This window comes from Hypomesus transpacificus, unplaced genomic scaffold (assembly GCF_021917145.1).
Source record: "Hypomesus transpacificus isolate Combined female unplaced genomic scaffold, fHypTra1 scaffold_62, whole genome shotgun sequence".
In the NCBI taxonomy this organism is placed as follows: domain Eukaryota; kingdom Metazoa; phylum Chordata; class Actinopteri; order Osmeriformes; family Osmeridae; genus Hypomesus; species Hypomesus transpacificus.
This window is the reverse complement of record NW_025814035.1, coordinates 695,539-709,785: the sequence shown is the minus strand read 5'-3', so window position 1 is coordinate 709,785 and position 14,247 is coordinate 695,539. Positions and strand designations below refer to the sequence as shown.

At 38.9% G+C, this 14,247-nt stretch overlaps 1 protein-coding gene across 3 annotated transcripts in view; it reads left to right on the top strand.

Annotated features, from left to right (window-relative positions):
• slc38a4 (solute carrier family 38 member 4) overlaps positions 1–14,247 on the top strand; it is a 71,991-nt gene that overhangs the window by 46,289 nt on the left and 11,455 nt on the right. For all 3 annotated transcript variants that reach the window (XM_047017751.1, XM_047017753.1, XM_047017752.1), the window contains 11 exons: positions 258–348; positions 510–625; positions 4,135–4,208; positions 4,839–4,931; positions 5,605–5,686; positions 6,514–6,596; positions 6,717–6,775; positions 9,097–9,354; positions 9,605–9,684; positions 9,765–9,865; positions 10,275–10,399. In XM_047017751.1, the coding sequence (XP_046873707.1) occupies positions 258–348; positions 510–625; positions 4,135–4,208; positions 4,839–4,931; positions 5,605–5,686; positions 6,514–6,596; positions 6,717–6,775; positions 9,097–9,354; positions 9,605–9,684; positions 9,765–9,865; positions 10,275–10,399 (1,162 nt within the window). The remainder of the gene's footprint in view (positions 1–257; positions 349–509; positions 626–4,134; positions 4,209–4,838; positions 4,932–5,604; positions 5,687–6,513; positions 6,597–6,716; positions 6,776–9,096; positions 9,355–9,604; positions 9,685–9,764; positions 9,866–10,274; positions 10,400–14,247) is intronic.

Genomic DNA, 14,247 nt, shown 5'->3' with positions numbered 1-14,247 from the left:
TAGCACTAACTTGAAAATTGATTATTACAACCTCAGATACCAAGATTGATATTAGTATTATAAATGCAATTATTAATGTAAAAGACTACAGAAAATTGTTTAAAAGTGGTGCATGATCATTTACAGTGAAGTATTGTACAGTTTATAAAATATTTCTGCAATGTATAATGACAGAATATTAAAATCAGAATATTCTTTAACTAAATCTTTTGAGATGTGAGTTATATTTTATTTACTTACTTATACTTACTTTATAGTCAATTCCTGGATGATGGTGATGATGCAGAAAGCCAAAAGTTCCTAACCAATGGGTTGATGAAGAAGTATGAAGAATATCATGAAGAATATGTAAGAAAATGTAGTCGAAATGTAAAAACCTAATCTATAAATGATTCTCAACTAGATGATTTGGTCATAATTTTGGAACTATATGATGGCTTTCACATTTAATGTTTTCTAAGTAAAATTGTCTCTCTTACACCAACACACACACATTCTCCTCTATGCAGCATCCGGGACACACTTCTTTTGGGATGTCTGTCTTCAACCTAAGTAATGCCATTATGGGAAGTGGCATCCTGGGTCTGTCCTATGCCATGGCCAACACTGGTATCCTGCTTTTTGTGTAAGTATGTGCCTAGGGAATGCATTCAGTTGGTGATTCCATAATGTATCATTTAACAAGTAAAGGCCACTGTAATGTTTTTTTCTTTCTAGCAGTCAAGAGTGACTTTTAGTTGATGTGGATTTTTTTTAATGGCTGAATTTTTTTATGTGATTTTATAGGAACAGAGAAGGGCTCAGGATTAGATATTCAACAGTTTTAACAATGTTACTGCTGTCCTCAGGAAGAGAAGTCCCCTTCCGCTTGTTTCCTCTTATATGTTGCAACGTCGTACTTCCTCCCTAATGCCACCTTGGCTATTCTGGGATCCTCTGACATTCAGGAAGGCGGTGTCAAATTACGCCCATATGATGTGGAAGTGTTTGGGAGAGGGGTGGGGGCACTTGTTATGGTGCTTTTCCCTTGCATGGGACTGACTCGACTCTACTTGCCTTTTGGGTTTTCCACCAGGCAAACCTGGCATCTGGTAGGTCTTTTTGGTAGCACCTCTGTCAAGGTTTGAGCCAAGGGCGTGATTATATGGGGGGGGGGGGGGGGGCAGGGGGACACGTCCCCCCAATATTTAAAGAAGGACAATTTGTCCCCCCCAATATTTGTTCATACTGTATGATTATGCAGGCAATATCGATGACTGCTAGCCTACGTCTTTCTTTCCAGCTCTGAAAATATAAAATCCTGGCCAGTTCATTTCCCAAATCCATTCGACTTGCCTTACACTACATTAACGAAACCTATTTCTCCTGAAATCCATGTCATGTTTTCCCTATAGCTTATACATCAATGAGGGAGTTAGCAGCGCAACATCAGACAGACATTTGGCAAGTATTTATGGATGGTAAATATCCAGTATTTGGCTAACATAATCCCTGAGATCAGGACTAGGTGAATTACACTAGAATTTAGAGAATTGTAGAATTAGTGCGAATTTCGATTGCAATACTATACAGCTTGTATTGGACTTTTGACAAGCTAGCCGACAGCAACCTATACAGGCTAGCATGTAGCCTGGCTTTACAGCAAACTGGGATAGGCTAGCAGCAATGCAGTGACAGGCTAGTCAAACGTACCAAAGCTTTGACAGCGTTTTGGGCTACGTTCCTGTTCTCTGAGTTGGGCTATCTAGCAAGTTATTTTAAACTCCTGCCATTTGTTCTTTCTTCCTTCATCAATTTCATCCCTATGGAATTGCGTTGCTGTTGTATTTAGCAGTATAGTGGCCAAAAATGAACGAGACTTCAGCAGCTGACGTCCGTTATTTCTTTGGAAAGAAAAAAAAAAGTATGTTTCTGGAGATGTTAGAAATTATTAACAGAGTAGTAGTTCATTTAACATGTTTTAAGATGCAGGACACCAGGATGACATTAACAGCTCTTAACTGACATTGTGAGTGAATGTATATGGGTGAAATGGGGTCATAAACCCAACACAGAAAATCCCACAGCTGTCCCCCCCAATGTTTGATTGACTATTTCGCCCCTGGTTTGAGCTGAGATGATACCAAAAGGTGACGTGAAAACACTGCAGACTATTGATCGGTCAGAGATAATTGTGACACAGGACAGCTACTTTGAGGGAATACTATAAGCAGTGGTAAACAATGTACCTGGTACCAATAGTGCGTCAAGTTGAAGAGCTACCATGCTGTGAAAAAGCAGCTTTCTCATCCCAGTACTCACTTGCTGTACTTGAATAGGTACAACAACTATTGCTTTGTTGGCTGGCTATTTGTTGAAAGACAAATAAGTCAGTTCTGATTAGGCAGTTCTCATAATTAGTTAAAATTGTGGTGTATTGTTTGTGTGAGACTTCAGTGGTTACACAAATAAAATTACACAGGAGTGCTTGATTGAAGCTACTAATAAACGTGTTGAAAGATTGGGCTAGTCAGACTGATGAAGTTAATGACTTCTAGCTGACCTGATTGGGTTGTGGTCCCAAAGAGTGCTAAGCAACAGACCCAAGCACACTCGTGTTTGGTTGATGCAGGCATTACGTGCATCCCTCCTGAAATAACTCCAGGAACTCCAAGATATTATTGCTTCACTGAGTTAGAAAAGCTCAGATTATTTTCCTTTAAAAATAATTTACTATTGTTGCAGTTACTTTTTTCAGACTGGCTTGCATTATTTATACAGACAGTAGTATGTTGACATTGTGTATCTACAATGGACACATACTTTTACTACTAATGGGAGTCAATCACCTGTAATGGGAATCATTATCATCATTCTGAATATGGTGGTAAGAGTTGTCGCATGTGATTCATGTCCTGGCTTTCTTAGAATGATGAACAATTCCATCCTATTTGATTTGCCAAATTGGCCTGTGGTAGGGATGGGCGAACGATGCCTTGTGAAGCTTTGGTGGTTTCTTCCGGATTGTGCCGGCCCAAAGAGCCGAACTATTGGCGCATTGAAAATGAACAGCGTCATCTAGCAGCCGCTTAAACTGGCTGAATGAGGCGTAGTGGTTGTCTCCGACGGTAGACTACCCTACGTTATTCAATATTTAATTAAGGCTACATGTGTTCATTTTGATCTGATATTAGTTCTCACACATTAAAATGTTGTGATACATCCGTAGGCCTTTAGAATTATGTCATTTACTCACAGTAAAAGTTAAAGAACGTCGTACGAGGGTCCCTGCATTGGGACGCGAACTCAGGATTCCAGATTCGCATTAACAATATGTTGGCGTACAGTGCTTTAACCAACTACACCACCGAAGAAATCATTACTTTTTGTTGCGGGTGGACGGACTTTATACGATATGGTCTTTATATCAATTAAATTAGATAACACCGATTTTTTCTTAACATTTGTGATATGTAGGTCTATTGTGAACTGGGGGAACTTTATTTTTTACAAATTATTATTACTGTTGACAATGTTGACGAATCATCAACATTTGTTTTCTGGGCACTGTATAGACCTACCTAGTCCTATCATGTTACGTTTCATTTCAATAAAATAACACAACACAAATGCACGGATTTATAATTATTACTATACGGATTTGGCTAAATAATAATGACTGATGGAAGAAACTCTAGTGATGCCTGGTGCTGCTTCTCTGACAATGTGAGATTTGTCTTTAACAAGAAGCGGTGGCTTCGTTCCTTCCATGGGTCTGGTTCAGAAGAGCGGCAAAACTTCGAACCAGTTCGTGACGTTTGAAGCATTGAACGTCATCTGTCACGTGGTTTCGTAATTTGATACAAGCTCCAAAACACTTTTTCGAAACTGTGCGTATTGGTTTTGCAACACAAGCATCGATGCGTCAGTGCCATACGTCCCATCCCTAGCCTGTGGCATATCTACCAATATTGTGGGATAACTTTGGTAACTGGGGATAACCCATATGTAAAGCAATGTAAGCAGACATTAAGTTGGGTTGTTTTGCGAGTTTCCTTTGTTTGTTCAGTACTCATTGTTTTACAACCCATTGATATCTTGCATATGCAATTATGAAGCCAGACTGACGAGTTACTGTTCCCTATGACACTGTAGGATCCTTCTTCTGGGTGTGGCTGTTTTGTCTCTATACTCTGTGCATCTGCTGCTGATGACTGCAAAAGAAGGAGGTTTGTATTACCTTTCAATGTACATTTTTAAAGGTAGACCCAATAAAGTGACTTTCTAAAACAAATGTTTGATGGCTAGGAGGTTGAGACATTTGGGAAATGCCTTAGTTGACTGACAGAAAGGTATTTGTGTTTTTTATAGTGGAATATCACACCACATATTTTTGTAAGTGGTGAAACATTGCTATTTGTGATGTAACAACACACTACTCATTATTTGATAGAATTAACAATACTGGGTTAACTATACAATTTTCTTATGATTTTTGTACATAATGAGATTGAAGACATTATGACAGAAATATTCCTTTAATTAGTTCTCGATCAAAACCTACGAAATACTGTATTTTCTCATATCTTCTTGATCAAATTAAAGATTCCCTTTTTATTTGTGATGTAGTAACGTAACTATGCAAAACTGCATAAACTACACAAAACAATGCGTCTTTTCTTTGTAAAAGTGGAAATATTTATATTTATTTTGTCTTAACAAAACAAACAAGTAATGTTACCTTCCTAATTGCTGCAGCTGCCTTAACTGTTAATGTGTAAAGAGCTTGACACACATGCAATTCCTTCTATTGAATTAATCAATTAACTAATTTCCAATGCTTTCAAATGTTTTGGCAGGTTCCCTCATCTATGAAAAGTTAGGAGAGAGAGCTTTTGGGTGGCCAGGAAAAGTAGCTGCTTTTGGATCGATTACTCTTCAAAATATCGGAGGTATTTAATCTGTTTTAAAAGATATATGGAAATATTACATGTAAATAGAAATGGCTGATAAAGTATAACGTTTTGAATTCAGACTCAAAAAATACAAAAGTGTCGATCAAAAAATGGCTGTACACATGGAAAAGTTTTGTTGATAACCTGACCGTTTTCCATGAATATTGACACAGAGATGCCGTGTCTGTGTATGATTAGTCTAATGTAATGACATTGGCCGGGTTTCCCAAATTCATTAAGAAGCTCTTAACGCTAAGAGCGTCTTAAGAACGTTCTAAGGGCGCTCTAGAACGCTCTTAGATCGTTCTTAAGAAGATCTTAGCGTTAAGAGCTTCTTAACGAATCTGGGAAACCCGGCCATTAATGGTACACAATTCAGATTCAAATTAAAGATTAAATTTACATATTTGGAAGTTATATACATGTTTCATCCTTATTTTAACAAAGCAACAATTTTCATAGATGTTCATATAATATATACTCCATTGAACATACTGACACACTGGTACTGTATATATGTTACCATTTCCAAATACTTAATATTAGGTTTAGTTAACCTATTCTGCCCAAGTGCAAGACAATAGGTCAAACTTCAATGCAACTGCAAACCATAAATGTATTTCTTGGCTTTCTTGTTAGCACATCTTTAATAATCTTGGTTTGTAAACAGCCATGTCCAGCTACCTCTTCATTGTGAAATACGAGCTTCCTGAAGTCATCCGGGCCTTCATGCAATTGGAGGAGAGTTCTGGGTGAGTGTGAGCATGTGAATGTACTGACTAACTTTTTCACTGCTTAATGATTTCTCTATGACCATGACTCTGTGACTGGTCTATGACCATGACTCTAACATACTGTGGATCATTGAAGTATTCCATTTTATTTTGTCCAGCTGATATAAATGTGTTCATGTTGATATTCCCTATTCAAAGATAATAATTAGCATATATTTCAGATTTTCATTATGTTTGCTATGAACACGTTTTCCTATAAAGCTGAGTATAAGATTATGTTATTATATTCGCAATTATGCAAAGAACTCTGATATTATTAAGATGACTCTTATCATGGATAAGATGGAGCCAGAGGACTGGAGTACACATTCTTTACAGAAGTTGCTGTTTGTCTCAAAGATCCTCTTATCTTATCATTATAGTGTGTTGTCTAATGTAGACATTGCTTCTAGTATACACTGAGAAGGCAAGTGCCTTGACATAGATAGTAAATGGTTGTTTTTAATTTAACCCCCCTGCCTTGTAAGGGTGATGACAATTTTCAAATGAGTAGAAATGCTAAAATCCCCTGTATACATAATATTTGAATTTCTAAAATGTCCTTCCGGAATAATTGAGAAAAACTGAATAATACTGACTAACAATGTATTTTGTAAATGGCTTTAAAATACAAGCACCTCCAATATTTAAATAGATGTTATATCTAGTGTTAAGTGTATCAAGTTTAGTTGTTAGGTGTATCATTGTTTATTTTTAAGTGACATGGTCAACATCTAAGTTTTTAGTTGTTGATCATGTAAGTGGTAAATTATTAGTCTGACTTAATCAATGTTGTTTATTTGCAGTGAATGGTATCTCAATGGAAATTACTTGGTAGTGTTTGTGTCTATTGGGATCATTCTGCCACTATCCCTCCTCAAAAACCTTGGTGAGATATAAGTATTGCTGCAGTTGAATCTTTCTACATTGATTTGTCTATTCTTATGTTCCCTTCTTATGTTTTGTGTGTGCGTGTCCTAATACGCTGCAAAAACTTATGTTTCTCTAGGCTATTTGGGCTACACAAGTGGATTCTCCTTGTGTTGCATGGTTTTTTTCCTCGCCGTGGTAAGTTCAAACCCCTAGTCCCACATTCAGGTGTCCACTATCCCAACCAACAAACCAAGCCAACCGTTGGCAACACAAAGATAAACATACACAAACAGTCTCAGATCACACTGTTAATTTACATTCATCCATTCAACATTTCATCGTCATATCCACAACACGGTCTGGGATCGCTAGTTTTGGGAAAAAGTATGGAACAGGAGCTGTTCGGACCAATCAAATTGTCAGGGCGGGCTTTATACAATTATGGACAGATGATCAACAGTAATGTAATCAACCACGTCACCAAAGAGCGCTTGGGTTGAATCCGTTTTCAACAAACATACTACGTTGCTCTGATTGGTTGTCGCGAATGGTAGTCTTATAAGTAGCCTATAGGCCTACTTTCATATTTGCCACAGCAAATATGAGATCCGACTTGAAAATCGCCAGTAATATGCTTGTGAATTTGACAAATCTGGTGATAGAGGCAGACATATAGGTGAACACACAGCTGGGGAACCAGTTAGCTTGGTAACCAGTTGGGCGACAACACCGGCGCTGCATGAAGTCGAACGCACCTAATGTTTCGTTCTTCTGACAACCGAGAGATTACAACAATTCGTTGGTGAAATAATCATTATATAGCTGTACTTTAAAACCAGTGTAGCTCACTGCAGAGCTGCCAACTCTCACGCCAAGGTTTTTGGAAAAGTTGGCTGCCCTGTCACTGTAACGCTGTCCCCGACACTAGTAGCCAGAGGCGTTGTTAGACATAAAACTCTACTGGGGCACAGGCCCCTATTATTATTTTTTCTTCCAAGCGTGCTCAGCACAATACACTACTTGGCTATAGAAACTCCACTTGCTTAACCCACTATACAACAGTTCAGGGACGCAGGTTTGATATCAGCTTTGGTGGCAGGGAGAGGTATATACATTGTGGAATACTCTGCTGTTCGTTTGAGGTTTCATATTTATAATAATAATTTACAAAACTAAATCTCATGTAATATTGTTTTTATGTTATAGTCAAAATAAGATGATCGGTAGGTCTATCATTTTGAAACTTTCTTTAGTTTTGTAATGTTTTTTTAGCCTACCTCAATTCTTGTGTCCGAGTCCGACACCTCGACTTCTGTGTGCGTGCTGCAGTGGCTATTTGGCAAGCTCAGAAGAGTGCAGTGACAATGAATTCTGCAGGCATCGGTTTGTGTTTTTGGTTAAACTGCTTTGATTTTACAAAGGTTGATACGTTAATTTTTTCTGGGATAATCAATCTAAATGAATGCACTGGCTAATAAAGTAAATTGTTAAAACTCAAACTTTTGATTTTACTGGGGCACAGCAGATTTATACTGGGGCACGTGCCCCAGTAAAAAGGGTCTAACAACGCCCCTGCTGGTAGCTAAGCATTAGTTTTAATTCCTTAGGAAGCCCAACGGCAACAGGAAATTTTTCGGCACTCCCCTTATCAAAAGTACCAGATTAGTTTTTCAATTGGTAACACAATCTGACTACTAACCTGAACTTCAGTGCTACAGTCTGAACTGTATGCCAATCTCTTTGCAAAGGTATCCTACAGGGCTGTGAAAACAGCTAACATTTTCCAGATAATTTGAGTTTATGTCCGAAAGTGCCCCTGTTTTAGAGCTACATTCTGAGCGTTACGAACTGCCCTTTGCTCTATATAGCTAGTTATCTTGCCATGGGCATTTGTCTCCCGTCGTCACAAAACAATATGGACAGATGAGTGAAAATTGTGCCTTGTTTTCGCTCATTTAATCTGATCAACCTCATAATCCATTTCCATGTAGATTAAATGTAGGCCTACATCTATTAATGTGTGGTCTCAAATATACTTAAAGAAACATTTTTCAACTGGCGTATTCAAACAATCCCCTCAGTGAAGGTTGGCTAGCAACACAGTGACTGACCTTCAGTGACTGGTGGGGGGAGGTGCACAAAGGACACACTTATAAGTGGTATTTATAATTACTAATTACTTAGTCTGATATGGCATAGAAAATATGGTGCGTCCCAAATTTGCCATACATTCCCATTAAGTACAGTTAATTTCCCAAAAATGCAATTGAAAGTTTCCACTTACTGAAAATGTATCATAAATAAGCTGTGTTGTGTGGTAACTTAAGTAAAAGAGGGAGTTAGATTGTGTAGAGTGTGTAACATGGTACATTTCTTTATTTTTATACACTGACTGATTTACATTGACATTCAGCCACTAACCCTCCTGCACTCTCCTCTTCTCTCTCTCTCTCTCTCTCTCTCTCTCTCTCTCTCTCTCTCTCTCTCCAACATCTCTCCAACATCTCTCCCCATAGCTGATTTATAAGAAGACCCTGTTGCCTTGCCCTCTGCCTTTCTTCTACCATCACTCCAACTCCAGTATGAATGGTTCTGCAGCGCTGGCCCCCTTTGCTCTTCATAACAGCAGCGCCTTCGTGGACTTCTCCAGAGCTGATGTGTCCCCAGCAGTCTCAGCCAGCCAGCATGCCCCCCAAACCACGGGTGTGCACTATAAACCCCACCCTGACGACAAGGACATGTGCACACCCAAGTACTTTGTGTTTAACTCACAGGTGGGTAGCTAGCAGAGGCAACAGCTGAGGGGGTAAAGTAAAAAGTGTGTTTAAATGACAATTTGAGTGAATGTATCTATGCTTACACGTACAAGTATCTATTTGAATATAGCATGTGTCTCCACATGTCTGTGTCTGTGGCTTTTGTTCATGTCTAAGCATGACTATGACTGAAAGTGTGTCTCTAAGGACTGCATGTACCTTTTTGTGTGACTGGGTGTGGGTACATCCTATCCTTATTTCATTTCAGACTGCGTACACAGTGCCAATTCTTGCCTTTGCTTTTGTGTGCCATCCTGAAGTCCTTCCCATCTACAGTGAGCTGAAAGAGTAAGCATCAAACACATTTAAGAATGTTCTCACTCACACTTTTTACTTATGTCTTAACATGCTAAACTTACTTTTCCTAGTCGTTCTCGGCGGAAGATGCAGAATGTGTCCAACCTGTCCATCCTGGCCATGCTCATCATGTACATGCTTTCTGCGTTATTTGGTTACCTTACCTTCTATGGTAAGAACACATTATAATCACTGCATACTTGTATTCACCCAATAAGGACGCACATCAACACTGAAGGCGTGTCTTGTGTTTAAAGATGGTTGAAAGGCATCAGATAAAAAAATAGGAAAATGTATTGAATTTACGCCACTATTTGTCAGCCACCTATGTCATCAAACTGCTAGGTTTTAAGTGACGTAGTTTTAGAAAATGTACACAAGTGAGTAATAGAACAGAAGATTGATCTCAGTAAGGTGGCAAATGAGCAATAAAAGCAAAACACTGCAAGCATAAAATTAGTACATATGTTTGTTTAGTGTGAAAACGTTGTGCGTCTCTTGGATAGTGACCATTGCTTTATGTACTTGGCTGGTATGAAACAGTTAACTTTTTCATCCTCTTCTCTTTCCAAAAAACACAGATAATGTTGAGGCAGAATTGCTTCACACGTTCACCAAAGTGTACAAGTTTGACACTATGCTGCTGTTGGTGCGTCTAGCTGTCCTTACGGCGGTTACTCTTACAGTGCCCATTGTGCTGTTTCCTGTAAGTATTTATGCATTGAATATGTGCAACTTGCATAAAAATTGTGTGCTCTCTCTCTCTTTTGGTAAACACTTTCGCCTGGGACGAACTGGCTGCGAAGCGCCACGATTAGCTGCAAAGTGCTGCGATTAGCTGCAAAGCACCTGGAAGTGCAGCCTTTTTCGGCTTGCGCTCTGCAGCCATCGTTTCGGCAGCTGGTTTAATTTTTCCGCGAGACGCTGGCAAATTTGGCTGCCATAATATGGCAACATATTATGGCATATACATTTATTTATTTTTTTTTTTAAGTGCAGACTGCACATCTAAGGTTCAGTTATTAAGATCTCTCCAGAATAACCTACATCTTCTATGTACTTCCCTATACTCATTGTGGCCATACCTGACCACCCCAATATGGCCATGGGCTAAATTTGGCTTGGCCGTTGCCAGATACATGTGGACCATAAATGGCTCATAGAAAGGGTCATACTCTCTTTTGTCTAGATACACACATATGTATTCAGTCACAGAAGAGTTTGTGGAGATGTTAGATTGAAAATATATTTTAAAATGTATCATATCAATGAATTCATTTGTATTGAGTGCCATCACATCAATCCACCAGCAGAGGCCATACAAGTGCTATCCAGCATCGGTATAGCGTCACATGATCACCTGGGATTGGACAAGGAATGTAGTATTGACATATGGCAACATATTATGGCATATACATTTTTTTGTTTGTTTTAAGTGCAGACTGCACATCTAAGGTTCAGTTATTAAGATCTCTCCAGAATAACCTACATCTTCTATGTACTTCCCTATACTCATTGTGGCCATACCTGACCACCCCAATATGGCCATGGGCTAAATTTGGCTTGGCCGTTGCCAGATACATGTGGACCATAAATGGCTCATAGAAAGGGTCATACTCTCTTTTGTCTAGATACACACATATGTATTCAGTCACAGAAGAGTTTGTGGAGATGTTAGATTGAAAATATATTTTAAAATGTATCATATCAATGAATTCATTTGTATTGAGTGCCATCACATCAAACCACCAGCAGAGGCCATACAAGTGCTATCCAGCATCGGTATAGCGTCACATGATCACCTGGGATTGGACAAGGAATGTAGTATTGACTGTGTGCTATACACACATACACACACCCACACACATGCAGTGAAAGTACTGCAAACAGACTGCATATACACATATACAGAAATAGACATACAGTACGAGTCAAAAGTTTAGACACATTTTCCCGAATACTGTACTTGCACAGCATGTGTGAGTATTCTGTCTATTTAATGTATGAGTGAAATCCCACACTCCCTAGTGGAATTTTACAGGAGATAAGCCCTGAGCAGACAGTGGAAAAACCCTCACCTTGACATCCCCTTCATAGACAGTGGGAGACAGAAAAGCTGTAGGGCAATAGTATAGACAGGGACATGGTATGTCTCAACTATCCTAAAAAGAACATGTCATACCAATATGTATGTATTCAGCATACAGTATACCGTATGTCAACACTGTTGGATATTTGTACTGATAATGTCATGAAACAAGTTGATAAATACAACAGTGATCATTTATAGGAGCCATTCAAACAAGCAAGGACTGAGAATGTAATTTTTTTAAACTTTTATTTGTCAAGAACATAATTTTGATAAGGTTTTGAGTGGGACTGCAAATGCTTCTGGTGGCAAGTATTTACATTTGTTTGTGCTGTGTTTAAGGAAATGTCAAAACCCAAAGTTGTGTTAATCTATTGTTGTTTTCTTTTTCATTTGAGGTTCCATTAAATGGAATATATCTGCAAAATAACTTATCAGACTACCAATTTAATGGTTAACCACTTCAATTTCAGATCTCTATCCCCACCAATCTGGGCTTTCAAATCAAGTTTACTAGAATAACCAGGTCAGAATAATAATAGCACTGGCACACTGGCATTGCCAACCGTCCACTTTTTAATTTCTGGGTACATGGCATACGAGATCTCCCTTCAGTCATTGACATTCTATAGTTTGGGATCCCACAAAACATCAGCACAAGATTAACTTTAGCTTTGTCTTCCAAGCTTTCAGTCCTTTGCTTCAGAAAGAGTAGTATGTGTGTAGGTGTTGTAATGTCTGTATGTGGCACTACATGAATGTGTCTGAATGTGCATATGTGGGGGCTCGGGAACAAGCTATAAACACCTCAAGGCCGATGCAGCAGTAGACACTAAGAGCAGCAGTAGACACTAAGAGCAGGAGTAAAACTGTCTAAAATTCAGGGGCGTAGGTTTGTTTTCAAATGTGGGTGTGACAGCTGTTAAATACAATGCCTATAAGAAGTATGGATGTTTCACCCTTTTGTTGCTTTTATACATTAAATCGTGGTCAGTATAATTAGCAAATTTTTGACAAGAATTTGCACAAACTTCTAAATCAAAGTGAACAGATCTTTACAAAGTAATGCCAATTAATTAAATATATAAGTAAAGTAGATTATTGCATAAATATTCACCCCTTCAGGTTAGTATTTAGTAGATGCACCTTTGGAGTGTGTGGATATGTCTCAATCAGGCTGGCACATCTGGACACACAATTTTTCTCCATTCTTCCTTGCAAAACCGCTCTAGCTCTGCCAGGTTGCTTGGGGATCGGGCATGAACAGCTCTTTTCAAGTACAGCCACAAATTCTCGATTAGACTGAGATCTGGGCTTTGACTTGGCCACTCCAGAAATTTCACCTTGTTGTCTTTGAACCATTTCTGTGTAGCCTTTGCTGTATGCTTGGGGGTCGTTGTCTCGCTGGAAAATAAATCTTCTCCCAAGTCGTAGTTCTCTTGCAGATTGAGTCAGATTATCCTCCAGGATTTGGCTATATTTTTCTGCATCTATGTTCCTCTACCTTTACAAGCCTTCCAGGGCCTGCTGCTGAGAAGCATCCACAGAGCATGATTCTGCCTCTACAACGCTTCTCTGTGGAAATGGTGTGTTTGTGGTGGGCAGTGTTTGGTGTTTGCCAAACATAGCGTCTAGTCTGATGGCCAAAAAGCCCAATTTATTTTTTGTCAGAACCAAGGCAACAGTTGTTGTATGTACAGTCTCTCCCATCTGAGCCACTGAAGCTTTTAACTCCTTCAGAGTGGTCGTAGGTGTCTTGGTGGCCTCCCTCAACAGTTTTCTTCTTGCCCGGTCACTCAGTTTGTTAGGATGACCAGCTCTACGCAGATTTAAACAAGTGCAATACTCCTTCCATTTCTTAATGATGGATTTAACTTAACTCTGTGGGATGTCCAGTGAGTTTAAAATCTTTTTGTAGCCGTCTCCTGACTTTTCAATGATCTTTCTCTGAGTTGCGTTGAGTTTTCTTTTGTCTTTATGTTGCAATTGTAGTAGGAATACTGATGATGAGAAACGGACCGCCCAGACATAGGTGTTTTTATACTACAATCACTTGACACACATCAACTGCACTCAGGTGATCTCCATTTCACTAATTGTGACACTGCTGGCATCAACTAGCTGGACCTCTGTTGAATTAGGTCAGTCACTTAAAAGGGGGTGAAGATTTATGCAAACACTTACATTTAAATGTATGCATTCAGCAGACGCTTTTAACCAAAGCGACTTCCAAGAGAGAGTTTTACAAAAGTGCATAGGTCACTGATCATAACAACGAGATAGCCTCAAACATTGCGGGTAGCCAAACATGAAGCATACATTGTGAAACAAAATAAGTCCCAAAGGGAAGAACAATAAGAGCATTTAGTTAGACAAGTTACAATTAAACCGCAAGAACCTCAAAAGTGCTAGAGTGTACCATTGGAAAAAGAAAGCAACAATAATATATTTCACAGCGAGTACAA